This window comes from Manis javanica, chromosome 2 (genome assembly GCF_040802235.1).
Source record: "Manis javanica isolate MJ-LG chromosome 2, MJ_LKY, whole genome shotgun sequence".
NCBI classification, from domain to species: Eukaryota; Metazoa; Chordata; class Mammalia; order Pholidota; family Manidae; genus Manis; species Manis javanica.
The window spans coordinates 108,635,673-108,663,085 of NC_133157.1; the positions used below are offsets into that span (position 1 = coordinate 108,635,673).

General features: G+C 33.9%; 1 protein-coding gene and 1 non-coding gene across 2 annotated transcripts in view; one reads left to right on the forward strand and one right to left on the reverse strand.

The window, feature by feature from the left end:
- DNAJC1 (DnaJ heat shock protein family (Hsp40) member C1) overlaps positions 1-27,413 on the forward strand; it is a 241,607-nt gene that overhangs the window by 129,447 nt on the left and 84,747 nt on the right. Inside the window, exon 8 of the mRNA XM_037006008.2 lies at positions 16,119-16,282. Within this exon, the coding sequence (XP_036861903.2) occupies positions 16,119-16,282 (164 nt within the window). The remainder of the gene's footprint in view (positions 1-16,118; positions 16,283-27,413) is intronic.
- On the reverse strand, positions 7,194-7,384 carry LOC118970142 (U2 spliceosomal RNA). Its single transcript, XR_005057951.1, has one exon. It is a non-coding gene; the product is annotated as a U2 spliceosomal RNA (small nuclear RNA).

Below are 27,413 nucleotides of genomic sequence, written 5' to 3' on the forward strand. Positions count from 1 at the left end.
TTTGAAGTCAGGGAGTGCAGTCCCCCAGAATTGTTCTTCATTCTTGGGATTGCTTTATCTATTTGGGATCTTTTGTGATTCCATATGAATTTTAGGACTATTTCTCCTAAATCATTGAAAAATGCTGCTGAAATTCTGATAGGGTTAGCATTGAATCTGTAAATTGCTTTGGGCAGGATGGTCTTTTGACAATCCATGAGCCTAGCGTAGATTTCCACTTATTTGTGTGTTCTTTAATTTCTCTCATGTGTGTCTCACAATTTTCAAAATACAGTTCTCTCACTTCCCTGGATAAGTTTATTCCTGGGTATTTTATTCTTTTGGATGCAATTATAAATGTGAATTGTTTTCCTGGTATCTCTTTCTGCTAGTTCATTGTTAGTGTATAGAAATGCAACAGATTTCTGTGTATTTTGTATCCTGCAATTTTACTGAATCCAGTTATTCTAATAGTTTTTTGGTGGAGTCTTTAGGGTTTTCTATGTATAATATCATGTCATCAGCAAATAGTGACAGTTAAATTTTTTCCTTACCAATATGGATGCATTTTATCTCTTTATCTTGTCTGATTGCTGTGGCTAGAACCTCTAATACTATGTTGAATAAAAGTGGTGAGAGTGGACATCCTTGTCTTGTTCCTAATCTCAGAGGAAAAGCTTTCAGATTTTCACCATTAAGTATGATGTTAGCTGTGGGCTTGCCCTATACAATCTTTATTATGTTGAGGTATGTATCCTGAATGCCCATTTTGTTGAAAGTTTTATCATGAGTGGATGTTGAATTTATCATATGTTTTTCAGAATCTATTAAAATGATCATGTGGTTTTTATCCTTTTTGTTAATGTGGTGTATGCTATTGATTGGTTAACAAATATTATACCATCCTTCTGTCACTGAAAATCCTACTTGGTTATGATGGATAATTCTTTTGATGTATTTTTTAATTTGGTTTGCTAATATTTTGTTGAGTATTTTTGCATCTGTGTTCATCAGGTATATTGGCCTTTACTTGTCTTTTTAGTGTCTTAGTCTCTTTTGGTATTAGAGTGATGCTGGCCTCATAGAATGAGTTTGAAAGTATTCCCTCCTCTTCTGCTTTTTGGAATATTTTAAGAAGTGTGGGTGCGAGCTCCTCTTCTTTAAATGTTTGGTAGAATTCAACTCTGAAGCCATCTGGACCTGGAATTTCAGAGTTTTTTAAATTACCAATTCAACTTCACTGATTTAATCTGTTCAGATTTTCTGTTTCTTCCTGGGTCAATTTTGGAAGGCTGTATTTTTCTAGGAAGTTGTCTTTCTAGGTTGTCCACTTTTTGGCATATGATTTTTCATAGTGTCTTCTAATAATTCTTTATATTTCGATGGTATCTGTTGTGACTATTCCTCCTTCATTTCTGATTTTGTTTATTTCTGTACTCTTTTTCTTGATAAGTCTGGATAGGGATATATTTATTTTCTCAAAGAACCAGCTCTTGGTTTCATTAATTATTTTCTGTTGTTTTGTTCTTCTATGTATTATTTATTTCTGCTCTGATCTTTATTACGTCCCTCCTTCTAATAACTTTGAGCTTCAATTGTTCTTTTTCTAGTCTCTTTAATTGTGATTTCAGACTGTTTATTTGGGATTATTCTTGTTTCCTGAGGTAAGCCTATATGTACTTCCCTCTTAGAATGGCCTTTGTGGCATCCCACTCATATTGGACTGCTGTGTTTTTGTTTTCATTTGTCTCCATGTATTGCTTTATTTCTGTTTTAATTTCTTCATTGATCCATTGATTATTTAGAAGCATATTATTTAGCCTCCATGTGTTTCTAGACTTTTTTGTGTGTTACTTACTTCTAGTTTCATACCCTGGTGGTCAGAGAAGTTGCTTGATACAATTTCAATCTTTTTTCATTTCTGGAGGCTCTTTTTGTGGCCTAGTATGCTATCGATTCTGGAGGATGTTCCATATGTGCTTGAGAAAAATGTGCATCCTGCTGCATTTGGGTGGAGTGTTCTGTAGATGTCTGTTAAGTCCATTTGATCTACTGTATTTTCCAGTGCCTCTGTTTCCTTATTTATTTTTTGTCTGGTTGATCTGTCTTTTGATGTAAGTGGTGTGTTAAAGTCATCTAATATGATTGAGTTGCACTCTAGTTCTCTTTTTAGTTCTGTTAGTATTTGTTTTACATATTTAGGTGCACTTATGTTGGGTACATAGATATTTATAATGATTATATCCTCTTGTTGGACTGGCCCCTTTATCATTATGTAATGTCCTTCTTTGTCTCTTATTCCTTTCTTTGTTTTGAAATCTTTTTTTTTTCTTCTAAGTACTGCTACTTCTGCTTTTTTCTCCATATTGTTTGCATGAAATATCTTCTTCCATCCTTTCACTTTTAGACTGTGTATGTCTTTTGGTGTGAGATGAGTCTCCTTTAGGCAGCATATAGATGGGTCCTGTTTCTTTATCCATTCTGTCATTCTATGTCTTTTGATTAGTGCATTCAGCCCATTTCCATATAAAGTAATTACCGATAGGTTTGTACTTAATGACATTTTGTTTTCTTTTTGTTTTTAATAGCTCCTTTCTGTTCCTTTCTTCCTCTCTTATACTCTTCTCTTGTTATTTGATGGTTTTCTTTAATGTTGTGATTGTATTTCTCTCTTTTAATTTTGTGTTTATATATTATAGGCTTTAGGTTTGTCATTACTGAAATTTCAAGGGTAGCTTCCTGACTATATAACAGTCTGTATTAAGTTGCTGATTGCTCTGGTTTCAAACACAATCTTAAAGTTTTTTTTCTTTTCCTCCTCCATACTTTATGTATTAGATGTCATAATTAAAACTTAGCCTTAGAATCATTTCCATCTACAGCAGTCCCTTTAACATATCCTGTAATGCTGGTTTTGTTGTTAAAAAGTCTTCTTTGAACCTTTGTTTATCTGCAGATTGTTTAATCCCTGCTTCAAATTTAAATGATAATCTTGCTGCCTAGAGGAGTCTTAGTTGAAGATCCTTCTGTTTCAGTACATTAAATATTTCATGCCACTCCCTTCTGACCTTTAAAATTTCTGCTGAGAAGTCTGCTGATAGCCTGATGGCGTTTCCCTTATAAGTAATCTTTTTCTCTCTCTGGCTGCTTTTAATACTCTCTCTTTGCCCTTAATCTATGCTATTTTAATTATTATATGTTTTGGTGTTGTCTTCTTGGGGTTCCTTTTGTTAGGAGCTCTCTGAGTTTCCATGACCTGAGCATCTTATTTCTTTCCCCAGATTGGTGGAGTTTTGACAGTTATTCCCTCAAAGAGACTTTCTTTCCCTTTTTGTCTCTCTTCTTACAGTACCCCATTATGAGAATATTGTTTTCTTTGGATTGGTCACACAGCTCTCATCACTCTTTTATTCTCATAGATCCATCTTTCTCTCTGTTCCTCAGCTTCGTTGTGTTCCTGTTCTCTAATTTCCATCTCACTGATTGTCTCCCTTACTTTCAGCAATCTATTATTCATTCCCTCTATTTTGTGTTTCATTTCAGTTACTGTATTCTTCAGCTCTTGTATCTCTTTGTTGAAGTTCTCCCTGAGATCTCCAAGACATTGCTGCAGATCAGTGAACATATTTATGACTTTTACTTTGAAATCTTTATCAAGAAAATTTGTGATTTCCATTCCATTTAGCCCTCTTTCTGGTGTTTAATCCTGTCATTTTGTTTGGAACATATTCCTCTGCCTCCTCATTTTGTCAGGGTTTCTGTTTCTTCCTTTGTATTAGATGGATCTGTTATGCTTCCTCATCTAGAGAGTAATGGCTTTGTGAAGTAGGCCTCCTGTGGTGCCCAGAGACTCAAGACTCTGCTCACCTGTGCCTGATACTTCTTTGCTGTGGAATCCCTTGCTATTGGAGGGCACTGTTCAGGGTCACCTTTCTCACTTCCTGTGAGCATTGGTTTATCTCAGTCTGCTAAGGTCAGTGGTTTGCCTTAGCTGAGCTTGTGAGATTAGAGCAGTGGTTTCTGCTTGGTTCATTATGGGCAGGGCTGCGCTCTGCCTTCCATGCAACAGCTGCTGGGTTAACAGGATGGGTGGGACAGTTTGAGGGTGAGTTCCACAATGCAAGGGCACAGGCCCACAGCAGTGGCATGTCACCTGGCTGCTGAGCCCTTCAGGTGCTTGGCTGTGGCAGCAAACTGCACAGTGGGAGTGTGCATAGGCACGCAGCAGTGGTGGTGGGGCATGTAGCAGTTCAGGCATATTGTGCTGGGAGTCATGTGGGTGCACTGAGGCAGTGCTTGGCATGGTGGAAGGGCCTGCAGTATCGTCGCAGGGCAATGAGCATGGTTGAGGGGGCACACAGGTGAGCAGCAATAGCGATTTGGGCAATGGGAGGCCCCACCAGCTGTGGAGGCAGCTAGTTGTACTGCAGCAGCCACAGCTCCTGTAGCAGTGAGTCCCATGCACCCCCTAGCAGCAGCAGGTGTGCTACACCCAGCTTGACCACCCATGGGTAGCAAGGAGCTCTTGGGAGTTGTCTCTTGCAGGCACCTCCCAGTTGAGCTAAAACAGCCATGAAAGCTGGGAGTGTCTCTCTATGTCTGCCAGGCAGCAAAGTTGGATGCTGCTGGGCTGAATGGGCTGGTGCATGGGCAGCATGCAAGGAGCCACCAGCATGGGGGATGGAGCACTTTGGGCTCCTGAGAGTGCTCAACCTCCTAGGCCAAGGGAGGGCTGAGGAGGTATGTCCACCTTTCCTTTCCCCTGCAGAGACAGCCCCATGTAACCCTTGCCTCTCTGGTTCCCCTCCCACTTCTGGCAAATCTTTCAAACTGCTACCTCTGTGTTGGGTATCAGAGGGACCAGCAGAGTGTGCCTGCCTTCCATAGGCAGCTGGTAACTTGGCCTCCCAGAATGTCCCAACTCAGCCTGGTGTCCAGTCCCGCTAATCACCAGAACCCAGTGCAATGTGGACTCGTGTTCCCAGAGCAGATCTCCAGGGCCAGGTGTTCAGAGTTCCTAGGCACCTATCTCCTCCCTGCTCGTCCCTCTTTCTCCTATCTGTGGGCTGGGATAGGGGAAGGACTGAGGTCCTGCTTGATCATATCTGCCACTTTACCCTTTTCTGTGTGGTCTTTTCTTCCACAGGTGTAGATGGTGTGTTCTGTAGTCTTCAGTTCATTTTCAGGATTAGTTGGATTTGCTGTAGTTGCTTCCTTTGTGTGTGGGGGCAGAGAGGTTTTCCATCTTGCCTTCTCTACCATCTTGAGGCTTCTCCTCTAACTGAAAAGGGTAATTTCTTAAAAATAAATACCATTCTTCCAGGAAGTCTTAATACAAAAAAAATGTATCTTTTTGGAAAACTTTTGGCACTTATTTCTTTTCTGTAACTTCTAATCAACTTTGTGTTTTAGGTTTAAATAAGAATTTATAAATATAAGACATTTTCACTGTTAATGATACTTTATACATTCTTTAATTATATGAGTTCTATTTTGAGTACTATAATGAAACAGCCCATATCATGAATGGGAAAACAGACACACACACACACATTTGAGTTATTTTTTAAAGAAAGTGGTTGTAAAGGTTAAAATTCGAGTAGACACAAAGCTGGAGGGTAGGGGAGAGTAAGACAACTCTTTCGACTGATCTTTTTCTCCATACCTTGTATGATTTAAAATCAAAACCAAAACTTAAGTGCCTTACAGGAATTGTTTCCCAGATCTTGCCATGATATAAACAGCTTGCTCTCATAGCTCTTTTTTTTAAAGAGAATTTATTTTTAGAGCATTTTCAAAACAAATTTTTTTTAAGAAAACTGCATTCTTATATGCCCCCTTAGCCCTGTGCACACAATTTTTCCTTTATTAACATCTCACATTGATGTAGCACATTTGTTACAACTAATGAGTCAACATTGACAAATTCTGAATAAAGTCCATGTTATTCCTAAAATAATTAATTCCATTAAATTAAACCAAAACCAAATAAAACCCTACTGTGATGTACTTTTTATCTACACAAGTAATAATTCCATAAATTAATTATGTTTTTCTTCTTGTTTGATGATCCTTGTTGCATACCCCTAGGATGGAACAACAAAGGGGTACCAAGGACAGTGAGAGTGGGGGACAGAATATAACTTTTAAGGTGGCAGGATGGGAAAACATTCACTTTGCCTGAGGTCAAGGAAGACTAGTTTTCCAGAAAACAGGTTCATGAAGAAAGGAGATGCTAGTGCTGATTTGTGAGTTGATTCAGGGGTTGATGGGGAAGAGAATAAAAGAGATAGGACAGAGGCAGACCCAGTTTAGGTTAAAACACTTTTCCTGTGGTAATATGGGCTGCTTGCTCATGGATGGGAGATGCTGTATGAGATAACTTATAAAAAGGCATATAGCTTCAGTACATTTGAAACCATGACCAAATAGAAACTTTGCCTAAACTTAGGAACCATATAAAATAATAGCTTTTAATAGGACACTTAGTCCCAAGAGTGTTTATATAGGCAAAGAATATCTGAAGAATACTTTGCTCTAATGACAATGGAATGTGAATATTGAAAATCATACATCTCAAATATAAATTTATAATTTCCTGTATTTCAAATTCCTTGTGTGTACTTAAATATAATGCAGTCTTAGTTTTCCCACTGAAATGATTCAAAAAGTTGTTATCCAATTGAATATATATTTATGGCTATAAATTAGTCAAATTTCAACTAAAATTTTACCTAATTGGGAAATGAGTACTTATTTAATATTATACTTTATATAATAAAATAAACCTGTTTATAAGCTCCATGCGATAGGTACTTTTGTTTGTCTTGTTTATAGTTTGTAGCCCCAGAGCCTAGAAGAACACCCAGCATGTGATACATACTCAGTAAATATTTGTTGAATTAATTAATGGATTTAGAAATATTATATTGTTCTTTTTTACTTCATATTTCTTAAAGCAATTTTTAAAAACTTACCAACATTTTTGACAAGAGGATCTTTGCCATCAGTAAAACTGTTTTGAGTGATCAACAGTTTATTTAACAGTGTATCTTTTTTCTATATATAATGTTATATGGTCCTTTTAATCCATGTGTGATGCCATCACTGAAATTTTATCACAATCTACAACTACCTATTCATGTAATATTAGGATTTTTCCCCCTTCTTTAGTGATTGTTACAATTAAACCACTGTATTGCTTTTTTCCCAATATTTTTTGCACTGTTCCTGGCAGTGCTGCAATACCAGGTCGATGTGTGGAGTGGACGGAGCAAGCTCCTATTCCATCTCCCTGCTCCAAAAATCCATTTAGTACATTGTCCTCGGATAGAGGACATATCAGATATTAAACTGATGAGAACAGATACTACACTTGATCTTAGCTAAAAGGCCGAGAAGCGATTCCCAATATTTTTTATTGTGGTGAAATACGCAAGATTACCATCTTAACCATTTTTCAGTGTATAGTCCAGTGGTATTAAGTACATTCATAATGTTTAACAGCCATCACCCCCATCCATTTCCCATAGCTCTTTTCACCTTACAAAACTGAAATTCTGTCCCCATTAAATAATAACTCCCCATTCTCACCTCCACCCAGCCCCTGGCAACCATTCTGATTTCTCTCTCTCTGACTTTGACTACTCTAAGAATCTCATATAAATTTAATCATAGTTTATCTTTTGGCTTATTTCACTTAGCCTAATGTCTTCAGGGTTCATCTGTGTTGTAGCATATGTCAGAATTTCCTTTTAAGACTAAATAATATTCCATTTTATGTGTATTTATATCACATTGTGCTTATCCATTCATCTGTTGATGAACGTGGATTGCTTCCACTTTTCGCTATTGTGAATAATTCTGCCCTGAGCATGAGTATACAAATACCTGAGTCTCCAGTCTCAGTTATTTTGAATATATACATAGAGGTGGAATTGCTGGGTCATATGGTAATTGTTTTCAATATTTTGAGAAACTGCCATACTGTTTCCAGAACAGCTGTACCATGTTACAGTCCCACAAACAGTGCATAGGTTCCTATTTTTCCATATCTCTGACAACATATATTTTCTGAGTTTTCTTGTTTTTTGTTTTTTACTTAGCCATCCTAATGGGTATTTATTTGTAGAAATGTCTATTCAAGTCCTGTACCCAATGTAGAATTGGATTGTTTGTTTTTTTGTTCAGGACTTCTCTGTATATTCTGAAAATTATCCCTTATCAGAGATATGGGATATTTCTTCTTCTATGGATTACCTTGTTACTCTGTTGATATTGTCTCTTGAGGTACAACATTTTTAACTTTCATGAGATCTAATTTGTCTATTTTGGTTTTTGTTACCTGTGCCTTTGCTGTCATATCAAATAAATCATTGCTAAATCCAGTGTCATGAAGTTTTTGCCCTATTTTCTTCAAAGAGTTTAGAGTTAGATTTTACATTTAAATCTTTGATCCATTTTGAGTTAATTTTTGTGTATGGTGTTGGGTAAAGGTCCAAGTTCATTAATTTGTATATGGATATATAGTTTTCCCAGCACCATTTGTTGAATTACTGCTTTTTTATTAAAATTTTTACTTTGAAATAATTGTAGATTCAGAGTAAGTTAAAAAGATAGTACAGAGAGGTCCATGTACCCACCTCAGTTTCCGTGTTGGTTATATCTTGTATAACTATAGCATAATATCAAAACCAGAAAATTAACAGATATAAAGTGTACGTGTAGTTCTCTGCTATTTTATTACATGTGCATATTCATGTAACCACCACCCTAATTAACCACTACCCCTTTAGGATCATACTCTTCTCCTTCCATCCCCCTGTTATCCCTAATAACTGGCAAACTACTAATCTATTTTTCATCTCTCTAATTTTGTAACTTGGGCAGTATGATTTAGAAAATTTGATTTCGAGAGTCATACAGTATATGACCTTTTGAGATTCTTTTCAATCAGCATAATGCCCTCGAGAACCATCCAAGGTATCTATTTATCAATAAATCATTTTCACTGATGCATAATATTCTGTCATTTGGATGTACCACAGTTTGTTTAACCATTGACCAATTGCAGGACATTTCAGTTGTTTGCAGTTTTTGGCTGTCACAAATAAGGCTGCTGTGAACAGTCATTTGTAAGTTTTTGTGCAAACCTAGTTTTCACTTACCTGGGATAAATGCCCAGAAGTGCAATGACTGGGTTATATGGTAAATTCATGTTTAGAGTTTTAAAAAACTGTCAAATCATTTTCCACAGTGCCTATACCATTTTACAATCCTACCAGCAGTGTATGAGAAGTCCAGTTTCTCTGAATGTTTACCAGCACTTGGAATTCTCATTACTTTTTATTTTAATTATTCTAATAGCTGTGTAGAGATATCTTATCTTAGTCTTAATTTGCATTTCATTAATGGCCAGTGTTGAAACATGCATGTACTTATTTGCCATCTCTTTATTTTCTTCAGTAAAATCTTTCTTCACCTTTGGCCTTTCTCTAATTGGACTTTTTTTTTTAACTATTAAGAATTCTTTATATATTCTAGATATGATTCCTTTTTCAGATAGATGGTTTACAGATATTTTCTTTCAATCTGTAGCTTGTCTTTCCATCCTCTTAAAAGAATCTTTAACAAAGCAAAAGTTTTTAATTCTGGTAAAGTCCAATTTATTGTTGTTTATCGATTGTGCTTTTGATATTATGCCAAAGAACTCTTCACCAAGCCCTAGAATCTAAAGATTTTCTCCTGTTTTCTTCTAAAATTTTTATAATTCTATATTTTACATTAAAATCTATATATTCCACTTTGACTTAATATTTCTATAAAGTATGAGGCTTGGGTTTTGTCTATGGATATCCAGTTTATCCAGCACTATGTTTTGAAAAACTATTCTCTAAAAAGTGAATTGCTTTTTCACCTTAGTCAAAAGTCAGTTGGCTATACTTGCATAGGGGCTATTTCTAAGTTCTCTATTCTGTTTTTGTGGTCTACAGTTCTATCCCTCTGCCAGTATGACAGTCTTGATTATTGGGGCTATATACTAAGTCTTAAAAGCAGACAGTGATTTCTTCCCTCTTTCCTCTTTCTCAAAAGAATGTTTCAGCTGTTCTAGTTCCTTTGCCTTTACATATAAATTTTAGAATAACCTTGTGTATATCTATAAAAAGTTGCTGGAATTTCGATAAGAATTGTGTTGAACTTGTATATCAATTGGGAGAGATTTGGATATTTACTATATTGAGTCTTCTATGAGTACAGTATGTCTCTTCATATATTTGTATCTTCTTAGATTTCTTCAGTGTTTTGTAGTCATTACCATACAAATCCTGTATATATTTTGTTAGATTTACATATAAGTGTTTCTCTTTTTTATTTGGAGTGATTATAAATGGTATTAGGTTTTTAATTTTAGTTTCCACATATTCAGTGCAGGTAAAGAAATGCAGTTGATTTCTGTATATAGATGTTGTATCTTGCAACCTTGCTGGGTTTACTTACTGGTGCTAGGAGTTTTCATGTAGATTTCCTTGGATTTTCTATGTAAGCAATATGTCATATGACAATAAGGATCATTTACTTCTTCCCTTTTTTCTTCCTTTTATTTCTTCCTTTCCAATCTATATTCATTTTATTGCCTTTTCATTTCTTCTTTTGCTAGCTGGAACTTCAAGAGCAATGTTGAAGTGGTGAGAGAGGGCATCCTTCCATTGTTCCCAGTTTTGGGGGAAAGCACTTGGTGTTTTACCATTAAGTATGATGTTAGCTTTAGGATTTCTGTAAGATGCTCAATATGAAGGTGAATTATCCCTCCATTCTTAGTTTTCTGAGTTTTCTATCATGACTAAATGTTGAATTTTGTTAACTATTTTGTATCAATTAATGAGACCATGTGATATTTCATCTTTGACCTGTTATTTGGTGATTGAATTTTTAGTATTAAACTAAACTTCCTTTGCTGCAGCAAATACCATATGGCCATAATGTGTAGTTCTTTTTATATATTGCTAAATTATATTTGCTAGTATGTAGTTAAGGATTTTTGCATATATATTAATGAGGGGTGTTGATATATAGTTTTCTCTTTTATTACTTTGTATGATTTTGGTATCAGGGTAATCCTAGGATCATATAATGAATTGGGAAGTATTCTCTTTATTTTCTGAAAGAGACTGTAGAATTTATATTAATTCTTTAAACAGTTGGTAGAATTCTCTAGTGAGACCATCTAAACCTGGATATTTCCTTCTAGGGAGTTTTTTTTTCAGTTCCATCATTTTTTGTATTAGGTTTTTGCAGCTCTTTTGTTTGGTGCATGCAGGCATATTTAGGGTTGCTATGTCTTCTTGATGCATTAACTTTTTTTTAATGATTATGTAATATTCCTCTCAGTCCTGGTAATCTTCTTTGAAATCTACTTTATCTGATATTAATATAACTACTGCTTTCTTTTGATTAATGTATATATGGTGTATCTTTCTCAATTTTTTACTTTCAGCCTACTCATATTGTTGTATTTGGAATAAGTTTCTTGTAGAGAGCATTCGCAGGTCATGATTTTTCATCCACTACACCAATTTTGGTATTTTATTAGTATATTTAGACCATTTGTATTTAATGTAATGTTAGTGTTAGGGCTTAACTCTTTTATTTTCTATTGTTTTTCATTTCTCTGTTTCCATCTCCCTGTTTTCCTATGGATTACTTGAATATTTTAAAATTCCATTTAGATTTATCTGTAGTGTTTTCTTTAGTGTATCACTTTGTATAGCTTTTTTAGTGGGTGCTCTATATATTGTTATATATGCATGACATCACAATCTGCTTGTGTCACCAATTTACCATTTCAAATGATGTATAGAAACATTTATCTCCCTTACAGCCATTTATAATTGTCTGAAATCTTTTGTCTATACATATTGAATGTTATAATTTTGATTCAGCTGTCAAACAAATTAGAAAACTCAAGAGGAAGAGGTAAAGGTACTGTGTTTAGCCATACTTTTACTATGTCTGTTGTTCTTTTTTCCTATTGTTTCAAGATTTTTCCCTTTTATGATTCCCTGCTTAGAGAACTTTTTAAGTCATTATTATAGGATAGGTGTACTGGTGACAAATTCTTAGTTTTCCTTCATCTGCAGATGTCTTGGTTTCCCCTTTATTCCTGAAGGATATTTTCACTGGATATAAATAAAATTGAGTCAACAGTTCTTTTGAGCACTTGAAAAATGTGGTGTGATGTTGTCCTTCTGCTCTGTTTTTGTATGCAAAATCTGTTATTTGAATTGTATTTCCCGATCAGGCAAGGTCTCGTTTCTCTCTTGCTGCATTTTAGTTTTTTTTTTCTTTTTAAGGTATCATTGATATACAATCTTATGAAGGTTTCACATGAAAAACAATGTGGCGACTACATTCACCCATATTTTTAAGCACATCCCGCATACCCCATTGTAGTCACTATACATTAGTGTAGTAAGATGCCAGAGTCACTACTTGTCTTCTCTGTGCTATAATGTCTTCCCCATGATCCCCCCACACACCATGTGTACTAATCATAATACTTCTCAATCCCTTTCTCCCTCCCTCCCCACCTGTTCTCCCCCACCCCTCCCATTTGGTAACCACTAGTCCCTTCTTGGAGATTGTGAGTCTGCTGCTGTTTTGCTTTGTTGTTACACTCCACAAATGAGGGAAATCATTTGGTACTTGTCTTTCTCTGCCTGGCTTATTTCACTGAGCATAATACCCTCCAGCTCCATCCATGTTGTTCCAAATGGTAGGATTTGTTTGTTTCTTATGGATGAATAGTATTCTTCTGTGGTTCCATATGAATTTTACAACTATTTGCTGTAGTTCATTGAAGAATGCTCTTTGTATTTTGATAGGAATTGCCTTGAATCTGTAGATTGCTTCAGGCAGGATGGCCATTTTGACACGAGTAATTCTTTCTATCCATAAGCACAGGGTGTATTTCCATTTATTGGTATCTTCTTTAATTTCTCTCATGAGTGTCTTGTAGTTTTCAGAGTATAGGTCTTTCACTTTCTTGGTTAGGTTTATTCCTAGGTATTTTATTCTTTTTGATGCAGTTGTGAATGTAACTGTTTTCCTGATTTCTCTTTCTGCTAGTTCATCGTTAGTGTATAGGAATGCAACAGATTTCTGTGTACTAATTTTGTATCCTACAACTTTGCTGAATTGAGATATTAGATATAGTAGTTTTGGAGTGGATTCTTTAGGGTTTGTTATGTACAATATCATGTCATCTGCAAACAGGGACAATTTAACTTCTTTACCAATCTGGATGCCTTTTATTTCTTTGTGCTATCTGATTGCCATGGTGAGGACCTCCAGTACTGTGTTGAATAAAAGTGGGGAAAGTGGGCATCCTTGTCTTGTTTCTGATCTTAAAGGAAATGCTTTCAGCTTCTTGCTTTCAAGTATGTTGGCTGTGGGTTTATCATATATGGCCTTTATTATGTTGAGGTTCTTGCCCTCTATACCCATTTTGTCGAGAGTTTTTATCATGAATGGATGTTGAATTTTGTCAAATGATTTTTTGGTATCTATGGAGATGATCATGTGTTCTTTGTCCTTTTTGTTGATGTAGTCTATGATGTTGATGGATTTTCTAATATTGTACCATCCTTGCATCCCTGGAATAAATCCTACTTGATTATGATGGATGATTTTTTTGATGTATTTTTGAATTCAGTTTGCTAATATTTTGTTGAGGATTTTTACCTGTATGTTCTTCAGGGATTTTGGTCTGTAATTTTCTTTTTTTGTGTGTCTTTGCCGGGTTTTGGTATTAGAGTGATGCTGGCCTCATAGAATGAGTTTGGAAGTATTCCTCCTCTTCTACTTTTTCAGAAGTGGAAGTTTTATATTGACTTTACTTAAGTGATATTTTAAGTGCTCATTTACAAAGACATCAAACACTTGCAATTGTGATACAACACCCCAGAAATAAGTATAAAAAACTGGATTTATTTGCTTTTTTATAACTTATTTGATTTTTTATTAGAAGCCAAATTAGTACTGATGAGGTGGATTCTGGCTTACATGTGTTTTCCCTTAAATGGTACTTACTGTTCAGAATGAAAAAAATTTACAAAATGAGTAGTATGACAGACTTCAAAAGAAATCAGTTATATAACTTCCTTCTCTTTTTCTGAAAAGTATCTTGTAAAAGAGAAACCTGACCTCTTATTTGGGCTCATATGGTAGTACTCTGAATGAATAAATGATACCGTAACTCCTCCCTTCAAAATTTTCTTTTTACCTGGCAAGACTTTTATTGGAAGGTGAACTGTAATTCTTAGAAAATCATGTATTATTTTGTGCTTCTTTGACCTTTTCCTATAGTTGTTTTACCTGGCCCACATATGCATTTTAGGACTTCTTCTTCCTCCAGAACTCCCCTCTTTGTACTTCTTATATATTTGGATAGTAATTTTTAAATCACGAGGATACTGTTTTTGCACAGTTCTTTACAATAACATAGCTCATATATATTGAGTGCTTAACATGATCTGGGTACCATTCTAATCATTTTGTATGTTTTAATTCCATTTATCCCTCGTAACAACTCAGAGATGCAGTATTAACATTATTCCCATTTTTACAAAATGGTAAATGACTTTAAGTAGAAGAGCTAGTAAATTGCAGAGGCTGTTTTAACCCATTATCTGTCCACAGTGAGAGTTCTTTGATTCAATCATTCACTTACTATTTATATAGCACCAGACATTGTTGCAGACACCAGGAATTCACTAGTGTATAAATCAACGAGATGACTAGGGATAAATACTGAAGTAAAATGTAACAAGGAAGGGATAGGGAGTGTATGTATGTATACATGTATGTGGTAGGCCTGCTGCAGTATAAATAAGGTGTGCAAGGAAGGCCTCAGTAATAATCAGACTTTTAAGCAAAGACCTGAAGGTGGTTAGGGAGTGAGCCAGGCAGATGTGGGAGTAGGTTTCAGGCAGAGGGAAAGTCTAAGGCCTGTATGTGTTTGAGAAATAGCAAGGAAGAGAGTCCTTCCTCTTCTAGGGATTTGTCCATTCTTATGGCAATATCATATTAATTTAATTATATTGGCATTATACAATGTGCAGACACAGCATGCACACACACATGCACAGAATTGTGAAGGTATGGTTATAATGTTGGTAAGTTGACTATAGTAGTTAAGAGTGGAGCTGCTTCTTAATATTGACTCTTTCATCAAAATGGGATTTAATGAAGAGGCCAACTGATAATCATCTATTGATAATGACCCCCTGATGCTGCCAGATTAGATTTTGCCTTTGTTAAAATATTGAAAAGACGAATGGATACCATTCATTAGAAGCCAGTTTTGTGCCAGGTAGTATGTTAGAAGATACAGAATTTTTCTGAAATAAACTTTATGAGGTTAGGTTTAGCTTTCTTTACAGATGAGAAAATGAACACTTGTTGTAAGGGTTAAGTTACTTGGCTGATATTATGTAACTATTAGGTGATAAAGATTAGGATTAAAATAATAATGACCAGGATTAAGATACTAATGACAGGTTCATTGTGCCAAAATGAAATGCTTTATGAAAACACTCTGAAAGGTAAAGATGGTACAAATTGATATGGTTGTTATATCATTATCATCATCCCATGATTAGTATCTCTAAGTTTAATTTAAAAACAATACAGTGGGTAATGCACAATAAAACAGTCAGCTAGTCATAGCAAAGCAATTCTATTTTTTTCTCTTTTTTTTCTCCCTTACCTTTGACCCCTTCACCCATTCTCCCATTCTCTCTACCCCTCACCTCTGGCATCTAAATGTATTCTTCATAACTGTGAGCTTGGTGGGGTTTTTTGTTTAGATTCCACATATAAAACAAATCATACGCAGTATTTGTCTTTTCCTGACTTATTTCACTTAGCATAATATAAGGTTCTCAAGGTATATCCATGTTGTCATAAATAGCAAGGTTTCGTTTTTTATGGCTATAATATTCTGTTGTATATAATTCTATTTGATGAAAGAACAATATTTATGCATTCTTTCAAGATACAGTCTGTGAATAAAGTATTAGAAATTGTTTTTTATTCTTAACAAATCCCAATAATTTTTTCTTTTAAACATTTTTTTTTAGAACAGAAGAAAGTTAAAGTAAAAAAAACAAAACCTGAATTTCCTGCATATATACCTTTTGAAAGTACATATATTCAATCTTATGATCATGGAACTTCTATAGAAGAAATTGAGGAACAAATGGATGATTGGCTGGAAAACAGAAACAGAACACAGAAAAAACAGGTAAGTAAACTTTTTTATTTACTTGTTTTAATTGAATAAAATACACAGAAAAATTACATAAAATACAGATCTTCAGCTCAGTGAACTATAACAAAGTGAATCAAGTTAAGTGTTGCCAAGATCAAGAAATTGAACATTGCCATTGTCCAGAAGAAGCCTCTGTCATTCTTCTTCCTTGTACCTCCTTGCTTTTCTTGCACAAGATGACTTTTCTGACTTTTAATACCACAGATTAGTTTTACCAACTTTTTGAAGTTTCAAAATGGAATCAACCTGTCTAAGTCCATTTAGGCTGCTTTAACACAATATAATAGACTGGGTGGCTTAAACAACATTTATTTCTCACAGTTCTGAAGACTGGGAAGTCCGAGATCAAGACGCTGTCATATTTGGTGTCTGGTGTGGGCACTCTTCCTAAAAATAGACAGCAGTCTTCTCGCTGTGTCCTCACATAGCAGAAGGTGAGAGAGCTCTCTGGGGTCTCTTTTTATAAGGGCACTAATCCCATTCATGAGGGCTCCACCCTCATGACCTAATCATTTCCCAAAGGCCCTACCTCCTAATACCATCACACTGGGGGTTAGGATTTCAACATACGAGTTTGGGAAAATATAAACATTCAGTCCATAACACATCCCATATGTAGTCTTTTGCATCTGCTTCCCTCTATTCAACATTGTAAGATTTGTCCATTATTATGTGTAGCAGTATTTCATTTTTATTGCTTAAAATAGTCCATTTAGAAATAGAGTACATTTTATTTTTGTTGGAAATTATGTTTCTGGATTTTGGCTACAATGAATAATTTTCCTGTGATTAAAATGTACTTTTAGTACACATGTTACCTGTGAATTTTTATTTTGGGAGTTATATATAGCCTAACTTCAGTATATACTTTTAAACATGTTTTTTAAATATTTTTTATCAATTTATATTCAGCAGCTGGATATGAAAATACCAGTTACTCTACATTCTTGTCAACACTTAGTCAAATCTTCTATATTTTAACCATTCTGATAGGTATAAAGTGATATCTAATTATAGTTTGCATATCCTTTGATCAATAAGCTTGAACACCTTATATTTACTGGATAACAATACCCTCCTAGTGAAATGCCTTTTCAAGTCTTTTTTGTTGGATTGTCTGTGTTTTATCAAATGGAGTTATTTACATATTTTTAAAATGTACATATTTTACCCTACTCTAGCTTGTCTTTTTACTCTCTTAATGTTGACCAGACTTACTTATTTTAATCATAATGCTTTTCCTTTCTCTTATTTATGTTTTTCTGTTGTGTTTAAGAAATCTTTTCCTACCTCTTAGTTATAAAGGTATTTCCAAATCCTTTTAGAAACTTTAATGCTCTGCTTTTTACATTTAGATCAGTAATCTCCTGGAATTTATTTTTGGTGTTTGATGTGAAGTATTGTTTGTATTTAATTATTTTTTAAAAGCTCCAAACCAGTTGACCCAATTAATGAAAACATCACTTCTATAGCTCTACAAATGCAATCTTTATCATTAAACAAGCATCCACAACTGAGTGGTTCTCCTTCCAGACTTTCTGCTTTGTCCCATTAATCTACTTGTCCATCCTTGTGCCAATATCACACAGTCTTAATTACTATAATTTTATAATAGGTGTCTTCTACAGTAATTTTCCAGCTTTTCATTTCCTTATATAAGATTACCACCTTACAATTTCATATAAATTTTAAAAGTAGCTTGTCATTTTCCACAAATTATTCATCTGAGATATTCAATTGGGATTACATTGAGTACATAGATCAGCTTTGGAAGAATTGACATCCAGACAGCATTGAATCTACAACCCATGAATAAATCCATTCATTTACATCTTTTAAAAAATTGTTAAAAATATGTTACAGCCTTTGTGTTTACATACTACACATTTTTTCTTGGATTTATTCCTGGGTATTTACTGTTTTTAGATAATACTATAAATACTATTTCTTAAATTCCACTTTCTAATATTTGGTATATAGAAATATAATTGGTCTTTGTATAATAACCTTGCATCCAGCAACCTTGTTAAATTTATTTTTAAATCTGTTACTCTGTATGTTATACATTTTTTTCTCTTTTGTGCTGATTAGGATCACCAATATATAGAGAATAGAAGTGATGATAACAAATATATTTGTTTCATATACAATTTCAAAAAAGCCATCATTGAAACTTTATTTCATCATTGAAATTATTAAACTTACATCATTTTACTATTATATATTATATATGCTATAGGCCTTTTACAGAATTTCTATTGAGATACTTCACATAATACAAAATTCACCATGTAGAAGTACACACTTCAGTGGTTTTTAGTATATTTACTGTTATGTAACAGTTATGACTGTCTAATTTTAGAACATTTCATCACACCAAAAAAAGTAAAATAACCCTCTACTGTTAGCAGTTGGTCCTGATTCTCTGCTCCCCACTTACCTTGCAACACTAATCCTTTCTATCTCTATGCATTTGTCTATTGTAGATACTTCATGCAATTGGAATCATGCAGTATGTGGCCTTTGTGTCTTTCTTGGCATGCTGTTTTCAAGATTCATCCATATGTAGCATTTAACAGTACTTCATTTCTTCTCATGGCTGAATAATGTTCCATTTTGTGGATATATCTAATTCTTTATCCATTCATCAGCTAATGAGCATTTGATTGATTCCACAGGTCTCTGAAGCTTTAATTTTCTTCAGTCTCTTTTTCTGTTCCTCAAACCAGATAATCTCAATGGCTCTATCTTCAAGTTTGCTAATTATTTATTTTGCTTGCTCAGACCTGCTGTTGAGGCCCTCTAGTGAATTTTTTCATTTATCATATTTACCAACCTCAGGATTTCTATTTTGTTCCTCTAAATAATTTCAATCTATTTATTGACATTCTCAGGACACACAGTGCTCTCATCACCTCCCTTTGGTTTTCAGACATGGTTTTGTTTAGCTCATTGAATGTCATCAAAATTTCTGATCTAAAGCTTTTCTCTAGAAAGGCAATTGTCTAGTATTCCTCAGGCACTTTCTATTTCCTTATTTCTTTGTATGGACCATACTATCTTGTTTCTTTGCAGGCCTTGTAATTTTTGTTGTAGTTAGTGAAGCTGGATATTATGAGTATTATAAATTGGGAACTCTGGGAAGATGTTCTCCCCTTTTTAGGTTTTGTTATTTTGATGGGTTAATTGTAGTTGTTTATTTAGTGACATTTCTGAACTGATTCTAGGAAGTCTGTATTTTTTGTCTGTGTGGCCACTGAAGTCTCTGTTCCATTAGTTTAGTGATCAGTTAATTGGACAGAGATTTCCTTACATTCCCTGGAGCCAAAAATTCTTGCAGTCTTTGCCATGGGGGCTCTGTGTATGTGTTGGGGCTTGCCTTCCACACTCAGCCAGGCAGTTTATAATTTTTCCTTAGCCTTTACTTATTGTTTCCAAAGAGACTCAAGGTTAGCAGCAGGTGAGAATATAGGGCCTTTTCAGGTCTTTTCTGAGCATGTTCACAGCCCACAGCATGCATATGGCCGTCTAGATTCCCAGGACCATCACAGCATCTTATTCCACAGCCTTTCCTCCCAAGCTTTTTGGTTAATCTGTTGTTTTCCCAACTGTTTTCTGTCACCTCAGGCAGCTGTGGCTAAAATACTAGCCTGCAAAAATTCTCAACAAATGCCACCAAGGAAGCAGCTTTAGCATTAGGCCAGCTTTGAGTTAGGCAAAATAAAGACAAGCCTTTTGAGCCAGTCTTCCAGGGAGCCAACAGACAGGTCAAAACAGATAATTCTTTGCCAGTTAGTTCGTTCTGCCTCCTCCAGTACTGTCAGGAATATGTTGTTATTTTCATAGGTAGTGATGAGCTGTGGAACAGGGGATAGGGCTGGGTAAGTTAATGTGCTGTAAAATTTGCTGTTCATATCATGAACCAGCAGTTTTTCTTGAATACATATTACCTATGGTACTGAAAGCCTTTGGTTAATGTTCCAGAGTTCAGAAAAAGTTTTCTGATAGTTTTTGCCCATTTTCTTGTTGCTTTTATGGAGATACGGACCTTGGGATTCCTTACTCTGCAATTTCACTGACATCACTCTAGATTTTTAAAAAATCAAATAAAGTTCTCTTCCTAGTTTTGCTAAGAATTTTTATTAAAAATGAATGTTATAAAATACTTTCTTTGGCATCAAGTAAGATAATTGGATGATTTTTCACCTTTATTTTGTTAATGAGATGATTTAATTGATTTCCTAATATTAAACTACCTTGCTTCCTGTAATAAATACATTTTATTTGATTTGATTTGCCAATATTTTGTTTATGATTTTTGCATTCATGTTTATGAGAGATTGGCCTTTCCTTATGAAAAAGAATAATTTTCTTATAAAATCTTTGTTAGGTTTAGTGTTAGTCACATACTGGGATTAATAAGACATATTAATTTCTTTTTCTTTTCATTTTGAAATAATTTTAGATTAATCAAAAGTTGCAAATATGGTACAAAGAGTTCTTAATTGCCTTTCATCCAGCATCCCTAATGGTTATATCTTACGTAACTACAATACAATATCAAAACCAGGAAACTGATATTCATGCAATGGTTATGTGTAGTTTTATGCTATTTTATTGCGTGTAAATTTATGTAACCACCACTATAGTGAGATATAGAACTATTCAAGATACAGAATACAAAGATATAACTCTTGCCTTTTTATATTCACACCCATCCCCTTCGCACAGTCTTTAACCTGTGACAACCACGATTATTCTATCTCTACAGTTTTGTCATTTTGAGGATGTTACAGGAATGTGATCATTTACTATGTGACCTCTTGAGATTGACTTTTTTGACTCACATTATGCCCTTAAAGATCCATCTAAGTGTTTGAGTGAATAAGTAGTGTGTTCCTTTTTCATTACTGAGTAATATTCCACAGTATGCCTGAGGTACAGTTCATTTAATGAGTCACCTACTGAAGGATATTTGGGTTGGATTTTTTTGCCTGTTACAGATAAAGCTTCTATACAAAGTTTTTACATTACCTAAGTTTTATTTCTCTTGGGTATATGCCTGGAAATAGAGTTTCTGGGTCATTTGGTAGCCCTATGCTTCCAAACTTTTTCCAGAGTATCTTACCATTTTACATTCCTACCAGCAGTATATGAAAGATCCAGGTTTTACATCCTCACCATTTGGCATTGTCACTGTTAATTTTAGCTATGCTAACTTATGTGTAAAAGTGTTATAGTGCTATAGTGTAAGTATATTATCTACATTAATTTTTATAATAGGTATGAAGTTTAGGTACTTTTTTTTAACCTAATCCAATTGCTTTAGCACCATTTGTTTAAAAAACTATCCTTTGTTCTTTTTTTATTTCCTGGAAGTATTGCATAAGATTGAAATTATTTCTTCCATAAATATTTCAAATAAATGACTGGTAAAGATTTCTTACAGGGAGGATTTTTAATTGAAATCTGATTTCTTTAATACTTAAATGATTGTTTAGGTTTTATATTTCTTCCTGAGTCAATTTAAGTAAGTTGTGTTTTTCCCAGGAATTTTTTGATTTGTTTAAGTTAAAAAATTTATCACTATAAAGTTGCTCACTCATTTAATATTTATGGCAGTACTGTCCAATTGAAATTTTTGTAATTATAGAAATGTTCTGCACCTGTGCTGTCCAATATGATATGTGTCTGTAGAGCACTTGAAATTTGACTAGTGTGACCAACAAACTAGATTTTTAACTTTATTGCATTATAAATAATTTAAATGTTATTTTAAATAGCCTCTTGTGACAAGTGGCTACCATATTAAAAACATGCATCTATAGGATCTGTAATAATTTCCTCCTTTTCTTTACTGGTAATAGATATTTGCGTGTTCTTGTTCTCTCTCATTAGTCTTTTCAGTTTATTATTTTATTATTTTCTTCATTTTACTTTGAGTTCTTTATTATCTAACCTCTAAAGATGGACAGTTATATTGATTTACACTCTTTCTTGTAAGATGTGTATTAAAAGCTATAAATGTCCCTCTAGGAATGGCTTTAGCTATAAAATCACAAGTTTTAATATTTGGGGTTTTCATTTACCATTCAGTTAAAAGTATTTCTAAATTCTCATTGTGATTGCTTCATTGACCCATAGACTCTTGTAGGAGTATATTTCTTAATTTTCAAACACATGCAAATACTGTGTTTATCTTTTTCTTATTTCCTGCTTAATTGTTTGGGGTCAGAGAACACTCCGAAATGTGTTGAGACTTGCTTTATGGACTACCCTTTAGTCAGTTATTTTAAATATTCAGTGTTCTCCTGAAGGAATTGTGTAGTTGTGGATACAGTATTCTATCTTGCCCATTAATTAAAGTTTGTTAATTATGTTTTTAAATCATTGGTGGTTATCATCATTAGTTTTTTAGTCTTATTTAACCAGTTACAGTGAGAGATGTTAAAATCTTCCATTGAGACTATAGATTTGTCAGTTTTTCCTTATAGCTGTGTCAGACTTTGCTTCATATATATTGAAACTATTGGTGCATTTGGGTTGTGATTATTTTTATATCTTCTTGATAAATCAAACTTTTTACTATATGAAGTGCTTTCAGTTATCTATAGTAACACTTTGGCTTTTAATTTTTCTTGGCCTCATATTAATATAGCCATACACTTATTCTTTTTGGCGTATGTTTGCAAGGTATGAATTTTTTCATCCTGTTATACTTTGTTTCCTTATGTTAGATATTCCTCCTATTATTGTGAAATTTAAAATTGGCAGTATCAGATTTATTTGAAGCATTTATTCCATTTTTATTTAATAAAATTACTACCTTTTGAAGTTTGAAACTGCCATCTTAGTATGTTTTGTTTGTCCTTCCTAATCTGTTTTTCTCTCTTGAATCTTGACTTTTTTAGGATTGACTAATTTTTAATATTCCATTTGTCTTTCATGTTCTAAGTTCTTTTTCTCCTGTTTTCTTCTGTGTTGATACTTTTTTACATTCCTTCTCCCCTTTTTAAACATTTTATTATTGATATACAAATGACTAAAGTTGTACATATTTAAAGTGTATAGTTTTATGCAGTTTGGCATAGATATTCACCTGTCAAACCATCATCAGGATCAAGATACTGAATAAATCTGTCATGCCCAGAGGTTTCCCCAGTCCCCTGGGAACCACTGATCTGCTTCTTTATTACTATAGATTAGTTTCCATAATCTAACATTTGGTATATGTAATGATACAGTGCATACTCTATTTGGTCTGGCTTCTATTCATGTTTTAATAGTTTGTCTTTTTCAGTTCTGGGTAATATCCTATTGGGTGGGTACACTACAGGGTTTTTATTTTGTCTTCTTTTGTGTCTGTTCACCAGTTGATGGGCATTTCAGTTATTTCTAGTTACTGGACATTGTAAATAAACCTGCTATGAAGATTCATGTACAAGTCTTCAGGTGGACATATTTTTTGGGGGTATTTATTTTTGGGGGGTAAATGCCATGTAATAGGACTGGAAAGTGTAGTAGGTATATATTTAGAAATTTAAGAAGCTTCCAGTGTCACTATTCGTTTCATATTCCCGCCAGTAGTGCATGAAAGTTGCAGTTGCTCCACATCCTAGCCAACCCTTACTGGTATCAGTTTTTAAAATTTTAGCCATTCTAGTCTCATTGTGATTGTAATTTATAGCTCCCTAATTAATGATTAATAATGCTGGATACTTTTCATGTGTTTATTTTCCATTGAAGTATCTTCCTTTGTGAAGTGTCTTCAATTCTATTCCCATTTGTCTTATTATTGAGCTTAAAGTTCTTCATATGTTTTAGATACAAATCCTTTGTCACCTGTGTTTTGCAAATATTTTCTCCCAGTTCATGACTTGCGTTTTATTTTAGTAATATTGTCTTTTGAAGAGCAAAAGTTTTTAATTCAGATGTTCAGTCTATCAAAATTTTTTGTAACATTAAGAAATCTTTGCCAAACCCACAGTCACTATGAGCTTCCTATATGTTTCCATATAGAAGTTTCATAGTTCAAGCTCTTATATATAGGTCTATGATCTGTTTCAAGTTAATTTTTGATGTAGTGTGAGGTAAGGGTGGAGGTTCATACTTTATTGCTTTTTTGTTGTTGTTGTTATCATTAATCTACAATTACATGAAGAACATTATGTTTACTAGGCTCCCCCCTTCACCAAGTCCCCCCCACACACCCCATTACAGTCACTGTCCATCAGCATAGTAAGATGCTATAGAATCACTAGTTGTCTTCTCTGTGTTGTACAGCTCTCCCCATGCCCCCCCCCCACATTATACATGCTAATCGTAATGCCCCCTTTCTTTTTCCCCGCCCTTATCCTTCCCTTCCCACTCATCCTCCCCAGTCCCTTTCCCTTTGCTAACTGTTAGTCCGTTCTTGGGTTCTGTGATTCTGCTGCTGTTTTGTTCCTTCAGTTTTTCTTTGTTCTTATACTCCACATATGAGTGAAATCATTTGATCCTTGTGTTTCTCCACCTGGCTTACTTCACTGAGCATAATACCCTCTACCTCCATCCATGTTGTTGCAAATGGTAGGATTTGTTTTCTTCTTATGGCTGAATAATATTCCATTGTGTTTATGTACCACATCTTCTTTATCCATTCATCTACTGATGGACACTTAGGTTGCTTCCATTTCTTGGCTATTGTAAATAGTGCTGCGATAAACATAGGGGTGCATCTGTCTTTTTCAAACTGGAGCTGCTGCATTCTTTGGGTAAATTCCTAGAAGTGGAATTCCTGGGTCAAATAGTATGTCTATTTTGAGGAACCTCCATATTGCTTTCCACAATGGTTGAACTAATTTACATTCCCACCAGCACTGTAGGAGGGTTCCCCTTTTCCACAACCTTGCCAACATTTGTTGTTATTTGTCTTTTGGATGGTAGTGATCCTTACTGGTGTGAGGTGATATCTCATTGTGGTTTTAATTTGCATTTCTCTGATGGCTAGTGATGTGGAGCATGTTTTCATGTGTCTGTTGGCCATCTGAATTTTTTCTTTGGAGAAGTGTCTGTTCAGCTCCTCTGCCCATTTTTTAATTGGATTATTTGCTTTTTGTTTGTTGAGGTGCATGAGCTCTTTATATATTTTGGATGTTCATACTTTTTTTTTCACACATGACTATCCAGCAACATTTGTTAAAAAGTTTATCCTTTGCCCATTGAATTGCCATAGAATCTTTGTTGAAATTCAATCAACGATATATGTGTTGGTTTATTTATTACTGGGCTCTCTATTTGTTCTCTTAATCTCTACGTCTATATTTACACCAATACAATTTTGTCTTGAATACCTTAGCTGTATAGTAAACCTTGAGGTCAGATTGTGTAAATCTTCCAATTTTGTTCATTTCAAAATTGTATTGACTATTCTAGTACCTTTACATTTCTATAAATTTAAAATCAAATTGTCAATTTCTACCAAAAAAATTGAAATTTGTATTGGAATTGCATTGACTCTATACATCAATATAGAAGAATATCTTAAAAATATTGAGACTTTTGATCCATGAACATGGTATATATCTCATTTTACGTAAATCTTCTTTAATTTCCCTTAACACCTTTTGTCAAATTTATACCTGAATATTTAATTTTTTTGGATACTATTCTAAATTTTTTAAATTTCTATTCCTGTTGTTCTTTACAACTATATAGGGAAATATAGTGAATTTTCCTATAACTTTGTTAAACTCACATATTAGTCTTAGGAGGTTTTTTTTGTGACTCCATGGGATTTTTCTACAAAGATGATTTATGTTATCTGTAAATACAGTTTTATTTCTTCCTTTCTAATTCAGAGGCTTTATTTATCTTTTTACTGCCTTTTGGTTGGCTAGGACCTCCAATTTTAAGTGACGAGAGAAGACATCCTTGTCTCCTTCAATCTTGGAAAGTATTGTCTTTTACCATGAAGAATATTAGAACTAGGCTTTTAAAACTGATGCTCTTCATCAAGATAAGGAAAGTCCCTTCTACTTTTAGTCTGCTGAGAGTTTTCATTTTAAATGGATGTTGGATTTTGTAAAAAAAATAGTCCAAATCAAATTGAATGATAATATGGTCCTTCTCTTTTATGCTTTAATATAGTGAATTCTGCTTATTGATTTTAAATGTTAAAATCAGCTTTGCATTCTGAAGATAAACCCCATTTTATACTAGGTATTCTCTCTTTTTTTTTTTTGTATTGTGGATTTGGTATGAGAATTAAAAAAAATCATATCTACCTTCTAAAGGAATATTGGTCTATAGTTTTAATATTTTTCCCTGTTTTTCATACCAGGTAATTCTGGCCTCATAGTGTACATTGGGAAGTATTCTCTTTTTTACAATCATTTGTGTGTAATTTCATCTCTTTTTTAAGTTAGCCAGTAGTTTGTGTCTTTCAAGGAATTTGACCATTTCATCTAAGCTGTTGAGCATACTGACAAAAGTTGTTTATAATAATCCTTTATCATCATTTTAATATCTGTAGTATCCTATAGTGATGTCTCTTCTTTCATTTCTTGAAAAATCAGTTTTCAGTTTCATTGGATTTTCTCTGTTGTTTTCGGTTTTGTATTTCATTGATTTCTACTCTTTAATTTTAATTTTCTCCTGTCTTATTTTGATTTAATTTGCTCTTTTTCTAGTTTCTTAAGGTACAAACTTAGAAAATAATGAAGTTCTCAAATATATTACCTAGGTATTAATGCTGTAAATTTCCTCTGAATACTGGTTTACTTAAATATAGAGGTTTATATTTTATATATTTATATTCTAGCTGTATTCCCCAAAATTTCATGTCTGTTCTTTTTCATTAAGTTCAAAACTTTCTAATTCCCCTTGTGATTTTTTTCTTTGACTTCTATGTAGTTTCCTGATAGATGGGTTTCACTATTTTCAAAGATCAATTTTCCAGTGATCTTTCTGTTATTGCCTTCAGTTTACATAAAGGTTTCTTATAAGTTTTACAGTTTTTGAAATCTTGGGTGAGCACTTAATTCACTTACATTTAGTATTACTGACATTTTGGGTGTAAATTTATCATCTCATTATTTGCTTTCTAGTTGACATTTTATTTTTT